This window comes from Melanerpes formicivorus, unplaced genomic scaffold (genome assembly GCF_026170545.1).
Source record: "Melanerpes formicivorus ecotype bairdi unplaced genomic scaffold, bMelFor1.0.p_v2 SCAF_2, whole genome shotgun sequence".
Classification (NCBI taxonomy): domain Eukaryota; kingdom Metazoa; phylum Chordata; class Aves; order Piciformes; family Picidae; genus Melanerpes; species Melanerpes formicivorus.
This window is the reverse complement of record NW_027142354.1, coordinates 9424574-9448295: the sequence shown is the minus strand read 5'-3', so window position 1 is coordinate 9448295 and position 23722 is coordinate 9424574. Positions and strand designations below refer to the sequence as shown.

General features: G+C 41.1%; 1 protein-coding gene across 3 annotated transcripts in view; it reads right to left on the bottom strand.

Annotated features, from left to right (window-relative positions):
• The window catches only part of PDE7B (phosphodiesterase 7B), a 219955-nt gene that overhangs the window by 40578 nt on the left and 155655 nt on the right, over positions 1-23722 (bottom strand). For all 3 annotated transcript variants that reach the window (XM_068150028.1, XM_068150022.1, XM_068150038.1), the window contains 2 exons: positions 16627-16710; positions 573-724 (listed from right to left, as the gene is read on the bottom strand). In XM_068150028.1, coding sequence (XP_068006129.1) covers positions 573-724; positions 16627-16710 — 236 coding nt within the window. The remainder of the gene's footprint in view (positions 1-572; positions 725-16626; positions 16711-23722) is intronic.

Sequence of the window (23722 nt, the reverse complement as noted above, 5' to 3'; positions counted from 1 at the left end):
CTGTCATATAATTTTCACTTGCAGAGAATAAAATTTGTCTAGGCACATAATCCCAGTGCCACTGATTGAGCAAGTTTTGTCAGAAAATACTATTCAAAGCAACTAGAAGGTCTGGAAAATAAGAGAATTATATTGTGATTACTGCAAAGCTCTTTGCAGTGAATTCTCCCTGTCTGCCATTACAGAGACCTATTGTGGGATTCCTAATAGCTGCTCCATACCAACTGGGAGACAGCTGTCTTTTTTCAAGTGGATGAACCAAATCCTGTGTCAAGGCTGCACTTACTTAGATCAGTAACTCAGCCAGAGATCCTTCAATAAATCCAGATTATAATTTCAGTTGACAGAAACAGAAAATGCTGAATAGATTTAGACATTTTCTCGCTGCTTTGAGACTAAGCTTTTAAAGCTGTAACCACAAAAGGGGAATGGACAGTCTGCTGTAAGGCAGGCAAGTAACGTGGGTCATTTAAGAAAGATCAGCCATACATTTGTTTATCTGAAGACTGAAATAAATCTGACACTCTCTGGAATATTAGTAAAAGAAATGAACATCTGGAGACCCCTCTTACCCTTGCTTGCCCAAGATAGTCCTCATCCAGTAGGTACAGAGAGGCTTGTGGTATGATTCCACGCAGTAACCGGGATGCATGGAAATACCTCTGGAAACTTAACAGTCTTTTCACTTTTTTCTTGGTTCCAATTTCCCCTGAGAGTGTAGTATCTGTAAAAAGCAATCAGTACAGAAACCATGAAATCCAAGATGAAGGATTATTTAATATAATCACAAACAACAAAAAAACCCAACATCAAAAACTTTAAAGCATTGATACAGAAATCATAAAGTTCATGCTTCTTGCCAATCCACATGAAGGAGCAGTACTGAGTAGCTGTAATACTGCAGCATAACATATTTGTTTATTTCAGAAAGGAAATACATTCCAGTAAAATAAGTACTAATGCAGAACTTGGAAGATCCAAATTCAATATACTACCTGACACAGACTTCAATGTGATAAAGGCTAAGTTACTGAGGGAGTCACTGTTGGGGGGATATAAGAATATAGAATTACATAGAATAAACCAGGTTGGAAGAGACCTTCAAGATCATCACGTCCAACCCATCAACCAATCCAACCCACCTAAACAACTAAACCATGGCACCAAGCACCCCATCAAGTCTCCTCCTGAAAACCTCCAATGATGTTGACTCCACTACCTCCCCGGGCAGCCCATTCCAATGGGCAATCACTCTCTCTGTATAGAACTTCTTCCTGACATCCAACCTAAACCTCCCCTGGCGCAGCCTGAGACTGTGTCCTCTTGTTCTGGTACTGGCTGCCTGGGGGAAGAGACCAACATCTGCCTGTCTACAACCTCCCTTCAGGTAGTTGTAGAGAGTAATAAGGTCACCCCTGAGTCTCCTCTTCTCCAGGCTAAGCAGCCCCAGCTCCTCAGTCTGTCCTCACAGGGGTTGTGTTCCAAACCCCTCACCAACTTCGTTGCCCTTCTCTGGACTCATTCCAGCAAGTCAACATCCTTCCTAAACTGAGGGGCCCAGAACTGGACACAGTACTCGAGGTGTGGCCTAACCAGTGCAGTGTTTAGAGGGAGTCTAAATGGCTAGGCAGAGTTAGGTATGGGAAAGTTGCTCTTACTCTTCTGTGCCTGTTTCCTCACTCTACAACAGAAAATACCATTACCTTGCTACCTCAGAGGAGTGTCAGTAAAACATATTAAAATCACATAGTACTAACATACAAGGTGATCTTGGATATAAAAGCAAAAAAAGTGACAACCAAAGTCAGCTCAAAAAACAGTTTGCCAGTCCAAATGTGTGACCTGTTTTTGGAAAAGGAGAGAAAAGAAAAAAAAATGAACAAGTTGATAACCCTATAGTATTATCAGCTCTTCTTCTTACATATTAAGGCAATTTATAAATGAAGAAAATATATTAGTTCTACAGTTGGGAAAACAAATGTGTTCAGCCAACAGAAGCACTTCTGGCTATGCAAGTGAATATGCTCTTTTCACTCAGTACCAGGATAATTCTAAGTCCCTAACGCTGTATTAGGTGATTTTCATACAGGAGAACCAAATGTGACACAAAAAACAATGGCACTTTTTATACAGTGATTAAGTCAGTAATTAAGAGTAATTAAATTACCTTATTGTTAGTAAGAAAAATATGCAGGCTTCCTACAACTGTAATTTCACCTGAACTTGTAACAGAGCCTCATGTACACTTGTGGTGTTCGCGTTTTGCAGTCTGCTACATGTTTTGGATAAAGAGAGGATACATTGTTCAAAGGCAGTAAGAATCAACACAGTTTTATTCATAAGAGGAATCTTGTAAGAAACTGGAAATGAAGCACTTCTTTTAGAGAACAGCAATGATTGCTTGAGATAAGAAGCTGCATAGCAATTCACGCTGGTTTTCCCATTTAAGGAAGAGGTCAGGAAAAATACCAATGGATTGAAGATGACTCTCACTGTTCTGCTGCTTCTTTTTATGAAAAAACTCTTCAACATCTGGCACTGTTGTGCTGTGAAATCAAAAGATGGCTTCACTTGCTGGTTTTATCTGTAATTTTATTCTCTTAAGTTTTCAGGGAAGTCATTCAGATTTTTGGTCTTTTGGTCACAGATTAAGATTATTTTTTGGGGGGCGGTCATAGATGGTTCAGTATTTGATTTCTCCAACAGCAGGGATCTGAGCACTTTCTGCAGCAAGTTTCTTCCCCAAGTAATCCAACAGCTATTGCGTGACACAAAGCCAGTAACAACAAAATAAGTCTTGCACTTCTTGTAGGCAGCCCAATGACCCCAACAACTTTTAATAATGTAAATAATTTTATTGCAACTTGACAAGCCATGTGTTTTCGAGAATGCAAACAGTAACAATGTCACTACTGTACTAGCCTGAAGGTTAGATTTTCATTTATGATGTGCCAGCACCTGCCTTAATTCTCTCACACATTTTAAAAGCTGGAACAATTTCATGGCCTGTTGAAGGAGTGAGTAATGTAGGTGCTAACAGTTGCCCGGTGACAGCAACATGTGGAGGAACTGGTAGACTTGTTTTCACATTTCATTTATATAGTGCTACTAAGAAGTGGCTGGCATACAGATTAATCAAAAACACCTTTTAAACTTGTGTCAGCTGTTTCTTGACTTCCCAACTCTCCTACTTCTGTCTTTGCCCCCAAACTGTCACTGCTTTCAGGTAACAAGTTTAAATTGTAAAGTACCAAACACTTCCCTTTTGTACACTAAAAATGAGTAGCTGCTCCAACTAATTTTTATGTAAGTTAATATCTGGGTTTTGTTTTTCAGTTAAAGACAGATATCCTTAAAACTCTCATATAGAGTTGCTGTGGATGATCTGGGGGTGAAGTCTGGCCTGAGTCCCAGCAAGCTGCTGCATGGTGGATTATGAGGAAGTGGTTATTTTATCCCTCGGATTACCAGATTATTTCAGTAGCACAATTAATACTTACCAAACCCCAACCACATCAGGTTGAAATAAATGATTTCTTATGGTGAAACATATTTTCTGAATGGAACTTGCCATTGATTTGTCATGTTGCTCCTTATTTAGAATTTAGAATAAAGCTTTATTTAGAATAAACCAAACCAGGTTGGAAGAGACCTTCAAGATCATCGCATCCAACCCATCAACCAATCCAACCCACCTAAACAACTAACCCACGGCACCAAGCACCCCATCAAGTCTCCTCCTGAACACCTCCAATGACAGCGACTCCACCACCTCCTTGGGCAGCCCATTCCAATGGGCAATCACTCTCTCTGTATAGAACTTCTTCCTAACAGCCAACCTGAACCTCCCCTGGCGCAGCCTGAGACTGTGTCCTCTTGTTCTGGTACTGGCTGCCTGGGAGAAGAGACCATCATCCGCCTGTCTACAACCTCCCTTCAGGTAGGTGTAGAGTGATAAGGTCACCCCTGAGTCTCCTCTTCTCCAGGCTGAGCAACCCCAGCTCCCTCAGTCTTTCCTCATAGGGCTTATGTTCCAAACCCCTCACCAACTTCGTTGCCCTTCTCTGGACTCGTTCCAGCAAGTCAACATCCTTCCTAAACTGAGGGGCCCAGAACTGGACACAGTACTTGGGGTGAGGCCTAACCAGTGCAGTGTACAGGGGCAGAATGACCTCCCTGCTCCTGCTGGCCTCACTGTTCTTGATGCAGGCCAGCATGCCATTGGCCCTCTTGGCTGCCTGGGCAGACTGCAGGCTCATGTTCAGCCTGCCATCGACCAGTACCCCCAGGTCCCTCTCTGCCTGGCTGCTCTCCAGCCACTCTGACCCCAGCCTGTAGCACTGCATGAGGTTGTTGTGGCCAATGTGCAGAACCCGGCACTTGGATGTGTTATAGTTATCAGGGGTCTTAACTGAAATCTAATCATTGTCAGACAGCATCTTGTGCTGCTTCAGATGAGCACTGTTTTACAATATATTATGCAAAAAAGATTACCCACAACAATGTTTCCTGTATTTTCAGAAAACTGATCCTGCACTTCTCCAACACACCCCAAAGTGATATAATCTCATCATCATTTTACTCTTTAACCTCGCAAGATCAGTGTCAAACAAGAAAAGCACAGCCATATGAAGTTGAGAGGAAAATAAAAAAAAAGAGATGATTAAAAAAGAACAGCAAAAGGTGAAGCAGCTGAAAGTGAATGCTCAAATTCTGTCCTCAGCTCAGCAGTCGCACTTAAATCTCCCAGCAGCAAAAAAGCCATTCCCAGCATATGGGATTCACAAGCTGACACAAAATAAAGATGCAGAATTAAGATGAAATGAAGGGTTTATGCCAATGACTTACAGTAATATACTGACATACCACTTCTTCATTGAAAACTGTAAGCTTCCACTTAAATTGCAAACATAAAATTTTGATGATGATGATACTTAATGCAAGTCACATGGTGACTCTGAAATATAAAGGTTATTGATGGCTATTTCTAATTAGGCTACATTGAATTACAAGTTAATGAATCATAAACATCATTGCAGATATCACTGAACTTCAGTTGTGGAACTATAGGTGCTGGAACATCTGCTATATTATATAGTTAAAGAACATCAGCTCTAAGGCTCACATGGGAAGGATTTAGAAATTATGTGCAATTCTGAGATGAACATGAAAGGCAATCAAGAATGTCTTTTGTTTATACCCACACAACTTCCCTTGAGAACCGTGTTTAATAATCTTGGCAACTTCTGAATGTTTTGTTTACCTAAAAAAAGCATCATCTGTGTCTCTTGAAAGATGCTCAGTCTCATACCCTGTGGAGTTACTGCTCAGCACAACCGCCAGGGAAACCCTTCTCTGTATGCCAGACTAAGTTATTGTATGAATTACATAGACATATTGTATGAATTACACACACATTTCCAGAAGCTTAACCTCTGCCTTCATAAACACAGGCAGTCTGAACTTACAGCGTATCTCCTGAAGTGTTTTAGCAGGCAACAAGAATGGTTGCCTTTTTTGTTTTGGTGGGGGTAATTTGATAGGCACACCATGTATACACACTGTGAGACCATAGGTGATGTGTAGATACTACGTGTGGCCCTCAAGAGGTTAATAAGCTACAGGAATCAATGGTTGCCTTCTCTCCCCTCACAAAGTTCCTCCAGTTACACCAATCTACTTGTCTTAAGATGATCTACAGCTCACCCTACCCCAACCTCTGCTAGTTCAGGAGAAGGGGCTTCCTGCACTGGAGACCGCTACCAGTCTTCTTTCAGGTTTTGTTCCCACTGCTGTGTTAGCACATGCCCACAGGCTATATGAACATAAAAATCACACAGATCATGTTACCAATGGTTAACATCCCGAAATGATCACATAAATAAAATTCAGACAAGGATGCATTTAAGTCTGCACTAGACATTCATTAAGTGGTGGTTGTTCTTTCAAAGTAAACAAGCCTGGTTATGCATTCAAATAAGGGCTCTGAGTTTTCCTGAACACACTACCACTTTTTAAATTTTTAAATAACGTTATTGCACAACAATCTGCAGTAAAACAGGTCACTCAGCAGCATGAGTGGAGAAAAACAGGTGCATTAATTTTCAAAAGCCAACTCGTTCAGAAAGATGCAGAATACATCAAGTCCTCAAGCACCTGCCTTTGACTCATATGGTTTACCCTTTGCTCTCTTACAAGGATGCAAAGACATTGTGTACTCAGCAACTATATGCTAGCAGAGCCCAGCAGGATTGGTAGAAAAGTGCTGGAATATAGAGAAGATAAAGCAAGGGGACCAGATGTACATTTACTGCACAGACAGTTTGCAAACAGCAAAGACTTGGGAAAACAATTTCTCTCTGGTCCTGTATGTTATGTATGCAATTTATTGCACTGGTTCCTGGCTTGGCAGCAAATTAGGCCATTTTTGAGAGCTCATGAGATGTATAATTAACTTATGAGGAATAAGGAGGGAAGAGATTCCATCCAGAGGGATGTTGACAGGCTGGAGAGGAGCCCATGCCAACCTCATAAAATTCAACAAGACCAAGTGCAAGGTCCTGCATCTGAGTCGGGGCAATCCCAACCACTGATATAGCCTGGGCAGTGACTGGCTTGGGAACAGCCCTGAAGAAAAGGATTTGTGGGTGCTGGTGGATGAGAAGCTCAACATGAGCCATCAGGGTGCACCTGCAGCCCAGAAAGCCAATCACATCCTGGGCTTCATCAAAAGAAGCACAGATGCAGGTCAAGGGAGGTGATTCTCCTCCTCTACTCCACTCTGGTGAGACCCCACCTGGAGTACTGCATCCAATTCTGGACTCCCTATTACAGGAAGGACCTGGACATGTTGGAGCATGTCCAGAGAAGGGACATGAGGGTGATTAGGGGGCTGAAGCACCTCTCCTATGAGGACAGACTGAGAGAGTTGGGGTTGTTTAGTCTAGAAAGGAGAAGGTTCTGAGGAGATCCTATTGTGGCTTTCGAGGAGACCTTATTGTGGCTTTCCAGTATGTGAAAGGGGCCTATGGGAAAGCTGGTGAGAGACATTTTAGGGTGTCAGGTAGTGATAGGACCAGGGGGAATGGGAAAAAAAAATGGGTGGATTGAGACTGGATGTTAGGAAGAAGTTTTTTACCATGAGGGTGGTGAGACACTGGAACAGGTTGCCCAGGGAGGTGGTAGAAGCCCCATCGGTGGAAGTTTTTAAGGCCAGGCTGGATGTGGCTCTGAGCAACCTGATCTAGTGTGAGGTGTCCCTGCTCATGGCAGGGGGGTTGGAACCAGATGATCTTTGAGGTCCCTTCCAGCCCTAACCATTCTGTGATTCTGTGAATTCATGTTTGTCCATATTGCTGTGCATCAAATTATGCCAGGCATTTAAACCACCTTTACTGAAGTCTTGTTTAGCACATTGATTGCATGACTTGGTAGCTAATTTTTTCTTATAAAGAAGAGTATATAGCACTGCTAAAAAGAAGTGTTCTGCCTTCTTAGTATCTTCTTACTTGATGGATTTATCATATCATCCAAAAGGCAACAGCAGCATAAGCAGTGATAGCTGAGCTAGTACAGGTAATGAAAAAATTAACTTCAAGTTTATATTCCAAATTTGAATTTTGGAGAAGGTCCTGGTAAACTAGAAGGATAGATAACCTCTCTGCACTGTTTTCCCTTTGGAAAGGAAGCTATAGTTTTGAAGAAGGGCCTGAGAAAGCACACAAAGATCCAGAAACCTGTGTAAAAGGATTGCTACTTCAGAGCTTTCAGACTAGTATAGAAGGCCCAAGAAGCTCAGATGAGTATCCCAGTTCCATTTCTCAGTCACCTACAGCAGGAGTAAAAAAGAGACAAACAAGATGGGGCTTCTACCACCTCCCTGGGCAACCTGTTCCAGTGTCTCACCACCCTCATGGTAAAAAACTTCTTCCTAACATTCAATCTGAATCTACCCATTTATATTTTTTTTCCGTTCCCCCTAGTCCTATCACTCCCTGACACCCTACAAAGTCCCTCACCAGCTTTTCTGAAGGCCCCCTTCAGATACTGGAAGGTTACAATAAGGCCTTCTTGGAGCCTTCTCTTCTCCAGACTGAACAGCCCCAACTCCCTCAGTCTGTCCTCATAGGAGAGGTGCTCCAGCCCTCTAATCATACTCATGGCCTTTCTCTGGACACGCTACAGCATGTCCAGATCCTTCCTGTAATAGGAGCTCCAGAATTAGATGCAGTACTCCAGGTGGGGTCTCACCAGAGTGGAGTAGAGGAGGAGAATCACCTCCCTTGACCTGCATCTGTGCTTCTTTTGATGAAGCCCAGGATGTGATTGGCTTTCTGGGCTGCAAGTGCACACTGCTGGCTCATGTTGAGTTTCTCATCCACCAGCACCCACAAATCCTTTTCTTCAGGGCTGCTCCCAAGCCAGTCACTGCCCAGCCTAAATCGCTGCTTGGGATAATGCAGTTAACAAAATGGGAGAGGTTTTGGGAGCCCAGTTTTCTAGGTTGCCTTGATGTAGAGGTTCCTCTTTGAACATCACTTGAGGTGATGGTAGCTTGTAACAGCTCACCTTCCAAATCACGAAGTTGCTGCAGAATTGTTGGTATATTGAAGAACACTTCAACACAGAAAGAACACAATGCTGTTTCCTGCTCTTGTTACACAACACATTCCTTTGGATGCTGTTTTAAAGGAGACTACAAAACCTAAATATTATGCAGATTTCCCATACCAGATACCAAATTAGCCCACCACACCAAGTTGTGGAGAAACAACGGTTTCAAAGACCACTTAGGTAACAGCATACTAGCCTCAATAACAGGAAGAGGAATTGATTAAATCCAAATGAAGGATTAATTTAGATGGGTTTCTCTTTAAGATTTGCAGCCTTCACTGAAGCCATCAATCATCTTTATGCAAACAAACACCTTGCCATCTTGTATTAAGCCTCTTGCAAGCTCCTAGGAAACAGCCTGCGTTCAATTTTGCCACAAAGTCGTTATCATTTCAATATGCACTTTCACTTTGCCACTTCAGTCTTTGTACTGTAGAAGTCAGGACCGTTTTTTCCCCCCTAAACCTGCAAATTTTCTATAGCTGATTATAGTTTCTCCAACAGGAAATGGTACATCCCCTCCCCCTTCCCTCCCCTTGAGAAAAAGCAACATAAGCTGTAATAACAGCAAACCCCACTTTCATTTATCATCTTAATTATCCCTTCTCCCTGTTTCTTCTTTTCCTCTGGTCATTTGGAAAGTGTCCTCACTGTTATCTTCGGTACACCCTTTCCCTTTTCTAATCAGGGAAAAGAAGGTGGGGTGACAGAATGGGTCACACATCATTTTGAAACTTTTACAGGAACATTCTCAGTTGAACTCAATCCCAAATCTGTATTTAAAAAACAAAGAGAAAAGTTACAAACCTGTCTAATTGTGTCAGTGTTCACTAAGACTTTGTGTGTGAGGCACATCTAGGGTTCTTTTTTGCTTTCTCTGCTTGCTTTCATGAGTTCTCCTGAAGCATTCATAACCCCAAACACATTTTGTTAGCGCATGAGAGCACGTGCATCAATCAGGTTTACATTCTGCCTTTCATTTTCCACAAATGTAGCACAAAAGCTAAACAAGAAGCATGAAGGCAGAAAGTAAAATTTAATTTTCAATCTACCTTGTTATAAAATTTTGCAGGTAACAACTCTTAAAAACACTTAAAATAGAAACAACACTCAGAACAAAGAAACCCTTGCTATGATTTGATGAAAAGGGGGAACCAGACTGCCTTCCAGTGACAGCAAGAGTTTGTGAATACAGTGAAGTCTTCCTAGAAAACAGAACAATCTTTGTGCTGAAGAACTATTAAGAGAATTCCTCTTCCCTGACTAGGTAACAAGCAAGGCCATAGGCTTATTTCAGTTCTGGAAATGTTCTTCCCATTCAAACCAGACACAAGCTAAGCAGATTAAAAAGCCTGTGTGCCTTCAGGATGTTGATGAGTATCTTTTGGACACGGTTATCCACGAGGAACTAAGGGAGGTATTATGTAGAAATGATACAGGCCTCATGAGATCTTTCCCTTTCTAATTTAATAACCATCTGGAACTTTGGACTCATTGCCACAAGGCTGGGTTGGGATCCAAGTAATCCAATCAGCCCTTGAAATTTCCTCACAAGACTTTTAGTGTCCTAATATAACCTGGGTCAGAAATATCTAAAAAGGCATCTCTCACCCCTAATTCTTTTTTCTAGCCAAAGGCAACAAAACATGACAGTTAACCAAACTCTTTTTAATCTCATTCATTTGGGTTCAGGTTACTTGATGGTTCAGTTTTGGGCTGGTGGTTGTGGTTAAGTTTTATTTTCCCTGGAGATGGGCCCTACCTGGAAGCCCTGGAGTGTTCAAAATCCAAAAACCAAAAAAATGAATGCAAATTTTGCAAACAGACCCTTCTGGAGACAGGCAGAAACCAGAGTCAAACATCTACAGATGTTCTTTGAGATGGAGACCTTTTCATGACTTCATATCTTCCCTTACTAACTCTGACAACACTTTCTGTAGCACCTAATTCATCACATGCCTGCAAAGCATCACTTCATTTGCAAACAAACCAAACCCCAGAGTATTTTGCTTGAATCAAATCAGGCAGCAAATCAAGGAGAGAGACTGAATGATACCTAATATCACTGTTTATCACCATTTGGTACTAACTTAATTTGCTAAGCTAAGCTTAAAGAAGGTGAAACTCTTTTAGTCTCAAATTCGGCATGACAATACCAAGATCTTTGGCTTCATAGATATTCTCAGATCCCATTTTATGTTCCTGTTATGCACAATGTAAGGAAACAGAAATCCATTTGGACAACACTGTTTTGGTACAGAGACTTCACATACAAGATCTTATGCCTTTCCTTATTATCACTCCTAGACCAATACATAGAGAAGTGAACACCACAAAAGGAGTGACATCCCTGTCACAGAAAAGGCATCCTGAATCTGCCACATTCAGTCCTGGATTAAGCACATGGAATTCATAGAATGGTTTAGCTTGGAGGGAACCATAAAGATCATCCAGTTCCAGCTTCCCCCCCCCCCCCCAAAAAAGGGGCAGGGACACCTCCCACCACACCAGGGTGCTCAAGGCCTCATCCAACCTAGCCTTGAACACCTCCAGGGAGAGAGCATCTACAGCATCCCTGGGCAACCTGTTCCAACGCCTCACCAGCCTAACTCATCACTTTAATAGGAGATGTTAGGAGATAATAGGAGATTGGACGTGGCACTTGGTGCCATGGTCTAGTCACGGGGTCTGTGTTGATAGGTTGGACTCAGTGATCCTCGAGGTCTCTTCCAACCTTAGTTATACTGTGATACTGTGAATTCTATCAGACACTGAGATATTGTATATGGAGTGCTTGGTGCCATTGTTTAGTTGTTTAGGTGGGTTGGATTGGTTGATGGGTTGGACGCGATGATCTTGAAGGTCTCTTCCAACCTGGTTTATTCTATGGTTTACTCTCAAACCAAGTGGGTGCTAGATAATGAAAGCAATGGTATGAATGTGACAATCAAAGTGCCCCTTTCCCTTTTCAGGAAAAGTTAAAACTGCAAGCAGAAACAATTTTAATTATATTACTCCATGACAGACATATTTAAATACAATCAATTAGAGGCTAGTAATTTTGTCATTCGCAAGCAAAAAAATCAATCCAGAGAAAACAAGATGGGAAGTGGAGAATCACTGTTTAAGAATCTCTTTGTCTTCTGATCTAAAGCTTGATGAGCAAATCTGTGAACAAAAAGTTACTCATCTCAGGTGTAAAAAAAAAAATGTTACTTCACTTAATTTTATCTGACAATAAAGCAAAGTATCTAACATAACTGGTGCTGGGTGAGGGCTTGGTTATTGCTGCATGCATACCTACAGTTCTAGATTTATCACAAGGAACTCCCTGAACCCCTCAATCTTTTGGTTAATGAAGGAATGTACCATCATGGTCACCAGCACAACTCATTGTGAGAGAATGAAATTAATTTTAACCAATGCATATTAGTCACTGACAGGATCTGATTCAATGACACACTGAGCAACTTTGTCAATCAGTGAACCAAATTGTTGCTGCCTTAGCCTACAGTCCTTTATTTCTCAAATCCAAACTATGCTTTGCTAAATGGGAAATTGGATTAAGTTATTTTCACTTAGGAAGTGTTTCTAACCCTGAAAATATTCAGTTTAGCTCCTTTTCTGTCCTGTGAGTACAAAAACCAAACCCAAACACCAAAAACTAAACAACAACAAAAAAGCCAACCCAAACCCCCATAAAACCCCAGAAGGTTAATTTAATCCACAGAACTGCAGCAGTGCCAATAAACTGCCATCATTCATTTTAACCCACGTTAGGTTCACTTACAAGCTGGAGGTAGCAAGATCAGAGTCCAACTTTCCTAAAATTTGTAAGGTTTGTTTTGGAATCATTCTTACATCATTTATACATTTTATTTGGATGCTTGATGGCACCTCAAACTTGCCTATTCCATCCCATCACCCCTTCTGGAAAACAAGTTTCTAGTGCTAAGCCTTTTTCTCTTCCACTGGTTGCATTTTAAGGAATGCCTAATGTGCATGGAGAAATAAACCCTCTCCCAGTGTTACTGTAAACTTACAGAGCTGTGCAGAACTTGTCACTTTCAATTTAGGAGTTTCTAAATCTGAATATTTATAAGCATTCTAGTGAATGAGGATACTCAAGTCTACCATGTCCAGCTTATGTTTTTTTCCTGAGGTATACTGTGGTCATCTGGAGCAGGTGGTTCCCTCTCCTAATTAAGACAGGATGGAAAAAGGGATGTTCCACTTGCCTCCTGGAGGGTCTTCGCACTGAGCTAGCTAATTAGTGTTGGCTGACCCAGCTTCCTTGGGGAGAGGATCTCCTACATACCTTCCCTTTGAGCTTATGGCTCCACACAAACAAGTATCTGGTTGGCCATGCAGGTCTCCACAATTTGCCGGGATGGATTGAAGAGGTTAGGGCAAAGGCATGCTCTTTGCAATGCAGAACTGAGGAATTCTTTGTGAGGCAAACCACCAGGTTTGTACTTCAGGGTCATCTTAAATGTCCCAAAACTCACCAGTGCAACTCCACCTCAAGGAACGCTTGAAACTAGTCAAAGACAGGAAGATGCTAAAGCCTTGTATCTCTTCCAGATAGGTCTAGCAAAATCCTGACTGTCCTGACAGCCTGACACTGATAAGGTGAAATAACACTCACTAACTTTCTGTATGTTTCAGAGAGGTACCAGAAGAAAGAGCAGATGGCATCACGGACATTAGCTCAAACAGCAAGAAGTCAACTTCCATGTAGTTGGCTTTGACTGGAGCTACAGAAGATCCCGTTTTCAGAGTGCAGGAAGGTTTCCTATCCAAAAAGCCTTAATGGTGTCTGAAGTTACATGGCAACTTTACTGCAGGACTCCAGAAAAAACCAAAACAAAACATCAAAAGATGTAGTCTACTCAGAGTTAACCCTTAATAGCCACAGAATGTCCACTAGTTCTACTGAATCTTTAAGTATGCTAAAAAAGGTACATTTAAGTAACCTTTGGATCTAACATTAAATAGCAATGCTCTGATTTTTTGCTTTTGATGTCAGTTTTCAAAAGCAATGCCAACTCTGTTCAAGAATGAGTTCAGTGTCTTCCCTTACTTTAAAACAAGGGGTTTGGAATAGTATTCAGATGGTAGAGGGAACAATCTCTAAGATTAGTTCCTCTGAATTAGTGAGAAGCTGGAGTAATGTTTATGCTGCATTTTTTAACACCTTCTGAGGATATTTAGCACAAATATTTCTGTCTCGTCCCTCCCTTTCCGTAACAGCTTTCAGTATACAGTTGCTGCTGCCAGTTATTGCCCCTAAACAAATATAACATGGTGCCAAGATTTCACTCTGTTAGTTAGGCACTTTTCAGAAACCTTTGTAGTAGTGACATTTATATATGTTTCTTTTTGGTACAATGTGCAGCACCATGGCTTTTGCTGCTTATATGGCATGTACAACAGAAATGGATTTGAAAGATACATGTATATGAACAAGTAATATAAAAGTCTGTTTACTTCCTGGCAAACTGCATGCTCTGACACTGAGCATCTTCATCTATCTCTAGGTCCCTAAGTGAGTGAGGCCAAATACATTTGCCATCTACAAAATTAGTAGTCAAATACCTAGAAATTACACTTTAATTGGCATTGAAAAATAAAGCAAAGACAACTCCCTAGGCAGAAAGTAGGAAATATATAAAAACCTGGAACCAATGGGAAATCCCAAATCAGGATCATTGCTTTTAGAATAGAATAAACGAGGTTGGAAGAGACCTTTAAGATCATTGTGTCCAACGTATCAACTAATCCAACCCACCTAATCAACTAAACCATGGCACCAAGCACCCTATCAAGCCTCCTCCTGAACACCTCCAATGATGGTGACTCCACCACCTCCCCAGGCAGCCCATTCCTATGGGCAATCACTCTCTCTGTATAGAACTTCTTCCTAACCTCCAGTCTAAACCTCCCCCAGCACAGCTTGAGACTGTGTCCTCTTGTTCTGGTAGTGGCTGCCTGGGAGAAGAGACCAACCTCTGCCTGTCTACAATCTCCCTTAAGGTAGTTGTAGAGAGCAATAAGGTTTTCCTTGCACAGACAGCACAATCAGTCATATTTCTTTCAGATTATGGAATAGCAGTAAAAGGAAATATTAAGTCAGAAGTCCTTGGGACAGAGAGCACAGGAACATAAAACTCAGTGGGACCAGAGGTGCAAGCAGAGAGAGGCATCGCTTTTAAGCTCAGCAGTTACAGAAGAAGGGTTATGCAGAGTGCCCTGATCCTTATATGATCAAAGGCTGAGTATTCACTGGTACATCTCTTGCCATGGATCTCTCCCTAAACAGCCCACAGGCAGTGCCAGCACTTTTCAGAAGCTGGCAGGATCTGAAGGATGGCAGGATTCATCTACAGGGGATAAAAGTGAAAGCCCTATCACCAAAAAAAAAAAAGTTTTTTGTTTCTTCAACCAGGGAGAGGAAAGAATACATGAAGAGAATTTTAAATGACATGTATGTATTCAAAAGGAAATAATTAATTTAGTCATACTTGAATATGAATATATATTCACTTCTACTTCATACATGAATATAAGCGTTGTGTTTTCTCTTTGGCTTTATAAGGGCATGAAAAGTAACATTTCCAGCTAGCCTAAACCAAGCTTTTCTTCGGTGCTTTCATTGGCAAGCCAAAACTAAATTATCCTTAGAGCTCTGCCCAACCAGTGTATTATTCCCTTTGTCCTGAGAAGACTGCTGGACCCATCTTACCCCTTATGTCTTGCTACCTCAGCCATAGCAAGCACTCCGATGGACTCAGGACCTAGAAAATACCTTTTATCAGTAAGACTGAAAGCAAGCACTTTGCCAGGCTGCAGTTAATTTGCCAGCCTGGGCAAAAGCAGCCCATCAGAGCCCAAATCCTCCCCTTCCTATTAGCCCCTTCCTTCTTCCCCAGCTCTCAGTCAGATCTCACCCTTTGTGGCTGGGCTTCTTCCCTCCCCCTTGCCACCTACTTCCCTTTCCTAGGCACTTGGGCAAGCAGTTACAAAAAAAGAGACGTAAAATTTTGGTTTGATGACAGCTTTTTAATGAAAAGCACAATTGCTAGAAGCTTCAAAGTGTCGCGGCTAAACAAACAGACTTTCAGTCTGTTTTGATGAAGACAGCGGTGTCTTCTGCTTCAAAACTTACATGGAGTGGTCTGTGCCGCACACAGGGGCACACAGCAGAGACCTACTTGTGTCTGAACACTGGAGTTAACACAGCATCCAGACTGAACATTACAGGGCCCAAAACTAAGCATTCTCTGGTGCTTTTTTATTCTATTTTTTACACACTGGCCAATGGGTCTGCATTAAGTACAGAGAATCCATCAGGTGAAAAAAAAACCAAACACTACAGGGTCTCTCCATTTATTATTATTATTATTATTCTTCTTTTTTTTTCTTTTAGATTTGCTCTCTTTTATTTACAACAGTAGCAAAATAACTTCAATCAAAATGAGGTTAAGATTATTTTTAACAGATGTTCACTGCTGGCCTGACCCAAAATCCATTGACGTCAATGAGAAGACTCCATGGGGCTTTGGATTGGGTTCTAATTGTCGGAAAAATTAATGTTATTGTAAACCACTGGTCAGTGCTGTCACATGCTCCCCTTCTGTGCCAATTCTATATGACCGGATAACAGACGCACATAAATCTGTTCCAACTGTTGGCTAAGAGGCTAAAGGACACAGAGATTTATCTTTTTAATTCTGAAGCACCCTGTTTCCCCCCTCCCCCCCCCCCCCAGCATACCCCATAATACGACTGCATTTACTTGACAGACTCAGCATTATGGACAGCATTCATACAATCAAAACATTTCACAGTCAAACACTGGGTGGGAATAATAGAATTATTAATGCTGGCTGTGGGAAGACAGCTGAGCTACAGATATGCATCAAATGAGGTATGTTGGTTTGTATACCTTTTTTTTTCTTTTTCTTTTTGCTTTCTTTTTTAATATAGACCTGAAGAGAGGGTTGCACTTACTGTTAAGAAGACGGAAGTCTATAAATGGGTAGGAGCCACGGCGCTCGGAGAGAACCCCTGTCTGACCTCTCACCCGTGCATCTCCTGCAAAACACAAAAATCCCCTGAGATGTTAGAAGGGCAGCTGCCTTTCTCTGCTGTTTAGATCTAGATCTATTTTCTGTCCAAAGCCATGACGTTACACTCGTCCAGTGGGAAAACTAAGGTCCAAAAAATCATCTCCCATGACATCCCCAAGTAATTGAGTAAAGCAGTACAGCTGATCCTCTTATCAGAAGACAGATAAAAAACCCCCTTGTGTTTATCTTCTTGAACAGCTTCTTCCCCAGTAAGAAAACTCTCACTGCTTCAGGAGTAGTGCAGAGGTCCATTTTGTACCTCCCAGACAAACCCAGTTGGATTATAATTGTAATGGCATCACAAAGGTCTCAACCTTGGACTAGGTTCACAGGTGAACTGCACACCAAAGCTGTAGGACTGGTCTCAATAGCACGCTGAAAAACCCCCAAACAAAATAAGGAGATTTTTAAGGTGTTGATTTGTTTGCTTGCTTGCTTGTTTGTTTTTGGTTTACTTTCAGCACTTTGAGCACTCTGGAAAATGTCAGCCTTCTCCTCAAACATCAAAGCTGCTTTATGCGAGTGAAATCTGATGTTCTCTGACAAACATTATTCCAGAGCTTTTAGGACGCACATTTAAATGTCACAAAGTGAAAATACAATACTGAGAATTAATACAATTGTTTGATTCACATTGATTAATACCTGACTTATTATGTAGTATTGATGAAATAGGAAAAAAAAACCAAAACCAATAAAAAATGCTCAGAATGAGTGAGTCACAAAACCTCTCCAAGCATACTGAAAGCAGTGAGAAGCAAATGCCATTTTTATGTTTCCATGACTTTGAATACCTTGTGTATTCATTTAATCATTTCATTATAGGCAAATAACAAGATAAAACTATTAAAAACTCTTAAGTAAGCTGAAATTTGGAGCTTTTTGGAGGCTCAGGTTAGAGTAAGCCAGCTTTTCACAACATCAGTTCCTCCTCTACACAAACACAGGCCATTGTGTTGAAATCATGCCCACTGCACTTCCTCAGACAGCTTGCACGGTAGGCCTCTTGAAGTTGTAATAATATTATTAATTATTAATTAGTTTGAAATGTGCTTCCTCTGGCAAACAAATATAGCATCTGTTTCATCTAAATAAAGATAATTTAATTTTTGGCTACTAGTGCTAGCTTCTACTGCTTCTGTTTGAAACTAAGCAAACATCTTGCATAAAAGAAGGACCTTGTTAGATACCAGGGTTTTGGGGTTTTTTTTGACCTAATATTCACTTCAAAAGTGCTTAATGACTGTGTTCAAGGGAAAAATGCCAAGTAGAAATATTAAGTTACACATCTGAGGTGGAGAAACACTTCTGTGTCCTCTAGGGGTCCTTACAGGTATGAAAGACACAGGCGTGTGCGCTCAAGATATTTCAAACACAGTAGTTTTTTAGTTTAAATATTAATCTGTTTTCTCTCATCCTTACTTTCACTTTGCTTTTTGTTTCCAGAGATGGAACACGTGTTCCCTGTACTCAGCTCCTGCTTGTCAACCCCTCGCTCTACGGAACCAGCCCAAAAAAACTCAAAGCTGTTCACTGACCCCACCTACCTCTCCTGAGAGCAAGGCCAGGAGGTGCGAATCTCTGCCAGCAATTCAGCTGTTGTACTTCAAAGGTATGATAATACTATGGGTCTACCTTTATCAGCAGTTTAAAATCACGTGCAACTTGTGGCAATGGAGGTATATAAACCTATCCCCTGTGATCCTTCTGTTACAGGGCAGAAAGGTGGAGCAAATAGCCAGGGAGTTTGTACAACACCAAAGAAAGATTCATCAGCACCCATGAGTCAGAGCTAGCAAGGCAGCACTCGGACTTATAAGCACTGCTCTCTGCCACTGGTAGACCCATCAGATTGGCTGATTCATGCAGAAAGAATAAGAAAGGCAAGTGTATGGTACACACTTTATAAATCCCCAAAAAAAGCAGGCAAGCTTGAACTTGTCACTAATACAAGCATCAGCAAACTAAGAATGGGTGTAAATTCAGAGCAGAGCATGCCTTGATTGAGACTTTTACTTTTCTGCGTGCACCAATGAATTAACAGGAAACTGCAAAGAATCCCCTGCATTAACACAGTGATAAACATGTCATTTGTGACTAAATCAACAGATACTTTGGACAAAAAAACCCAAACCCTAAGGAAACTCAAACTTCAAAAATTAGAAACAAACCCAAGACACATCATACCATAAACCCAGAAAGGCTGATTTTCTTTCTGGACATGAAATAATTTACCTATCAAATCAAAAGAGGTACCATAGTCCTAAAGAATAACAAAATCATGTATGTTTATATACTGAAAAAAAGCCTAACTCTGATGTTAATATTATGACCCCACACTTTGAGGAAAAGAACACTAAAGTAGAAAACGGGAACAGAGAAGAAAACACAATGTGTGCACTGACCGAAAGTAGACCACATGAGATAAAAGCTCATACTTAATAATCTCAAACAAAGCAGCTAATTGTTAGACAAGAGGAAAAAATCATTACTGCAGTGGATTTCAACCATATGGGTTTTGGTAAACATGTTGGAGAAGGCAAAAGATGAGTACAAAACCCAAAGCTGGAAAAGACTAAAAGAAAGAAGATCTCAAGGTGCACTAATACAAAACTTTTTCTTGGGCACAATTATTGTGTGATCTTTACAAGATTCCTATTGGAAACAGTCTTAAAATATTTTATTATGCTCTTGGGACAAAATTAGGAAAGCATTAGTAGGGAACTGATATATTATGAAGCTGGGAGACACCAGGTATGTATGGCTAAATGTATCTCAAATAAAGTTCACTGCTACTGTTGCTTTCTCTGCCCCAACTGCTCTATGGCCCAGCTACATGCAGCTTCTACTTTCATTTTACTGGTAATCCAGTTTCCTCTCATGGTGCTGCTGATGCTTCCTACAGAACTGAAGACTAGCCAACTCAGATGTGTATGTACACTATTCAGGCCAGGGAATTCCAGTAAAGAGAGGGAACGCTGGGGAGGTATTAGTCAAAGCACTTGATCTAAGTTCATCTAAAATACTGTATCTGAGAAAGCTGAATTCCCTCTGGAACAAGTGAAGAGAAGGACCTCTAGGAAGATGATCTGCACACCAAAGAGCCATTTCATAAAAGGAAATCACCCTGGAGTAATGACTGCTGTTGATGAGCAACAGAGTTGGAGATGAACCATTCAGGTATTCGGAAGAGTATCATTCTAAAGGAGATGAAAACAACTGAAGCACCTGATGGCTGCTTTATACACACTGAAAGGTGACCTGAAATAGTCAGGGACTATACAGGTAAGACCATATTGCTCCCTACAACTACCTGAAGGGAGGTTGTAGTCAGGAGGGGTTGGTCTCTTCTCCCAGGCAACCAGCACCAGAACATGAGGACACAGTCTCAACCTGCACCAGGGAAAGTTTAGGCTCGAGGTGAGGAGAAAGTTCTTCACAGAGAGAGTTGTTAACTGTTGGAATGTGCTGCCCAGGGAGGTGGTGGAGTCACCGTCCCTGGAGGTGTTCAAGAGGGGATTGGACTTGGCACTTGGTGCTATGGTTTAGTAGTCATGAGGTCTTGGGTGACAGGTTGGACTTGATGATCTTTGAAGTCTTTTCCAACCTTATTGATTCTATGATGATTGATACACTTGCTACCAGCTCTATGTTCTTCAAACTAAGAAAATGTGAATGGGCTTTACTAAAACAGCAAACCTGAGGACCTATGGAAAATTACTGATTCTACTGATTGGCTATTTGTGTCATTTCACATTTTTTTATATATATATAATAACATTTTGAGCTCTCTCTAGCACTGTAGGAATCTATAAGCAGAAAAAAAATCCGCACCTCTGCAGACTTGGTAAAAGCCACTACAATCCTTCTATTCGAGGATTATTAACTTTACCCTCAGGGAAGGCAAGTTTCTGATGAGTCAAAGATGTTATCAAGTAGCTCTACCTCATGAATCTGTTATTTCAAAATATTTCACCAGGTGCCACCTAGTCTCTTTCCACATCATTAAAGAAAGATTAGTTAGGAAGTGGTGGTGGGCTAAATCAACCACACCTACCTTCCTCCATTTTTTTTCTTGGCTCACTTATCTGGAGAACTTTTATATTCTTCCCTATTACTTTTAATTACCTCCACGTACACTCAAAAGAGATACTAAAAATAGGGACTGCACCAGATGTACACCACGCTGCATGACTTTTCATTTCTGAGAGGCAAGGGCTGTTCATGGCAACATACCAGACTCTTTTTCTTTCACAGAAGACTTTGAGGGCAACTTTCACCAGCCACCTGACCTTCACATCTCTTTGCTCTCCACCTTAAAATCAAGCTTAACAATTGTTCTGACAATTTATGCGATTAGTAGATTTAGATAAATAATCCTTTTTCAAGCAAAAGGAAGGATTCTGTGGAAACAGGGCAGGAAATTTTGACAGTTCATTGTGTTCCCAAGTGAAACAAGCAGGGTGAAGGGAAACAGCAAGGGTACAGGTTCTCCTTGGCTGCTTTGGGCTGAAGATGCAAAGCTGGAACATTTATAGTCACAAACATGAAGGGCTGAACCCTTGCTGGAGCCAAGTTACCATGAGAGCTTCCAGCTGGGATATCTCCCAGGGGCTGCCGTGCTTTTGAATTTTACTTTCCTCATTAAAACGGACAAGAAAACAAATCAAACAATCCAAAGCAACCCACATAAGCTAACAGGAGCCTTTACAGTATGTGCTGCGACTGACACAGCTTAGTCACAGGAAAATCAGATATGGGGCAAGAAACATGGTACTACTGTGGCCTGGCATCTGCAGACGGAAAACAACTCCTCCAAGCCTTGCCTCAAATGATGTGGGATTCAATGTCACTGAGCAAGCACAACAAATCAGGAGAGATAACTGGGCCGTAGCTGTGACAAAACAACAGAGCGGCTTCAAGTAGCCGAAGTTAGGACCAGCCACCAAATTACTGATTTTATTTAGTACACAGCTCCATGTGGGAAGTCAGGAATGCCACAGCAAATGCACAAGAGGTTACAACTATTTATTCTAGCCAAGCTTTTCTGTAATTTTAATCCAAATATTTCCTAAGCAGACTGTTTTAGGACAGAGGCCATAGTGGCCGCAGTGGAAAACTAAGTGGCAGTAGTCTCATGGACTCCATAGAGGACCTGGGTTCTTCACTACTTCAGCTATGGAAAGGCTGGAGCTTTCTGAGAAAGAAGACAGACTTGATGTTTTAAGTATCATAATGGTTTGAGTGGAAAGTTTGCTCAAAGAAGAAAGTGTTGCTGTGTAAAAGTAGAAAATAGATTACAAGTAAGGTTAAAAACAAGTAGGATTACTAGTTATTTTTTATTCAAGGGATCTAAATTTGTGCTTGTTTGGATTATTTTCATTCTGCTGTATCAGTGTTAGAAATGTTACCATAAATTCTTGTCTGCAGAAGGCATTTTACACAGATTTCCTGATATGCATTTAGATCTTCACTGAACAAAAACATTTCCTCTGAACAGACACCACGAGTCTGATCGTAGAGGTTACAGAGACAGGACAAGTGTTCCTTCCAGTAGGAGAAACTGGGTGAGCAACCTCAATTCATCCTTTTAAAAGCACTGACATTTAGGCATGTAAATATTCCAAAACATGAGGTTTTCTGTACCATACAATGCATGGTTCTACTCTTTCTGGTAACAGTCCTAACAAGGTCTAAAGTAGTGATTTCACCCAATGTGTCCTGTAGTTTCAGTTCAGGCAAAGGAAGGCAACTGTTGGAACTCCCTTTTTTACACAGAAAGTCTCTCTGTTCCCCCATGAATGATTAATTTTTTATAAATGAGTCAATTACTTGGTTTTCAGCTATTAAAAATTCCATCTCCAGACCAGCAGCAGCTGCAGGTGAAATATTTCACTCCTCCTCTCTTGTCTTACAAAACTCTGTTTTGGAGTGAATGGTGGTACTTATGCTTGACATAAAATAGTGGCCCTGCCTCCCTCTACCCACCAACTGTAATTTCTGCCCTTCTTTGCTGACCAAAATCCATACAGCTCCATCTTAATCTCTAAAATGATATTATCACCACTGCTTGTGCCAGTTAGTAAAATGTAAGAGACAGATTCTGCCAATCTGTTCATAAAATCATTCTCAATGCTAAAAGTCTCCTAGTAAATTCACCTTTGTACTGATGAATAGCCCATGTGGATATACAGCCAGAGGAACACTCTAGGATCCACAGGTATGCCTTTAACAGCTGGTCCATTCTGACAAATGAGCACCTAGACTACAGTAAAAATAATGTTCTATATACAGTTTTGAAATCATCCCTTAAACCATAACAGAACACATCAGTAACTCAAGATTTTGAACTGAAAAATCTTAAAGCAAAGCTATTACAACATGCAGACTTTGGAAAAAGCACTTGCAGACAACTGAGATCCAAGAGGATGAGAAAACTGCCAGAGAGAACCAGGTAGCTGCAGTCATCAGAAATTCAGATACTGAAGCAGTATCCCACACTGCCCTCTTCACAGACCTGTTTGTTCTTGCATAAGCAAACACAGAGCTTGCAAAACTAAGTCGCGAACTCCAACTGAAACAATGGTCAGAGGTAGCTTTCCAAAATGTCAATATATTATATTGCACTGGAAATGCTTTCAACTGTTTCTGAGTTTGACAGTGGGCTACAAATTACTGCCTTAATCTAAGATTTATTTCATGTACTTGTAGGGGTAAGTCAGTGGAGAAGAGGAGGTGCCTCTGCCCAGTTAGTAGCACTTACAGAAACTGAATTGCCTTCGACTGCAGATGGAGTCTATGACACTTCTGTTCCTAAATTAGGTGTTAGGATTATAAACAGTATACTGGGGGAAGAATCTGAGACCTTGCCCATGAGGGTCATACTCAGATAACTGAGACTACACCAAAACTCTTACCTGTAAATATGCTTTTCACTGTGATTATCCCTGTGACTGTCACTATTTATTTTGTAATAA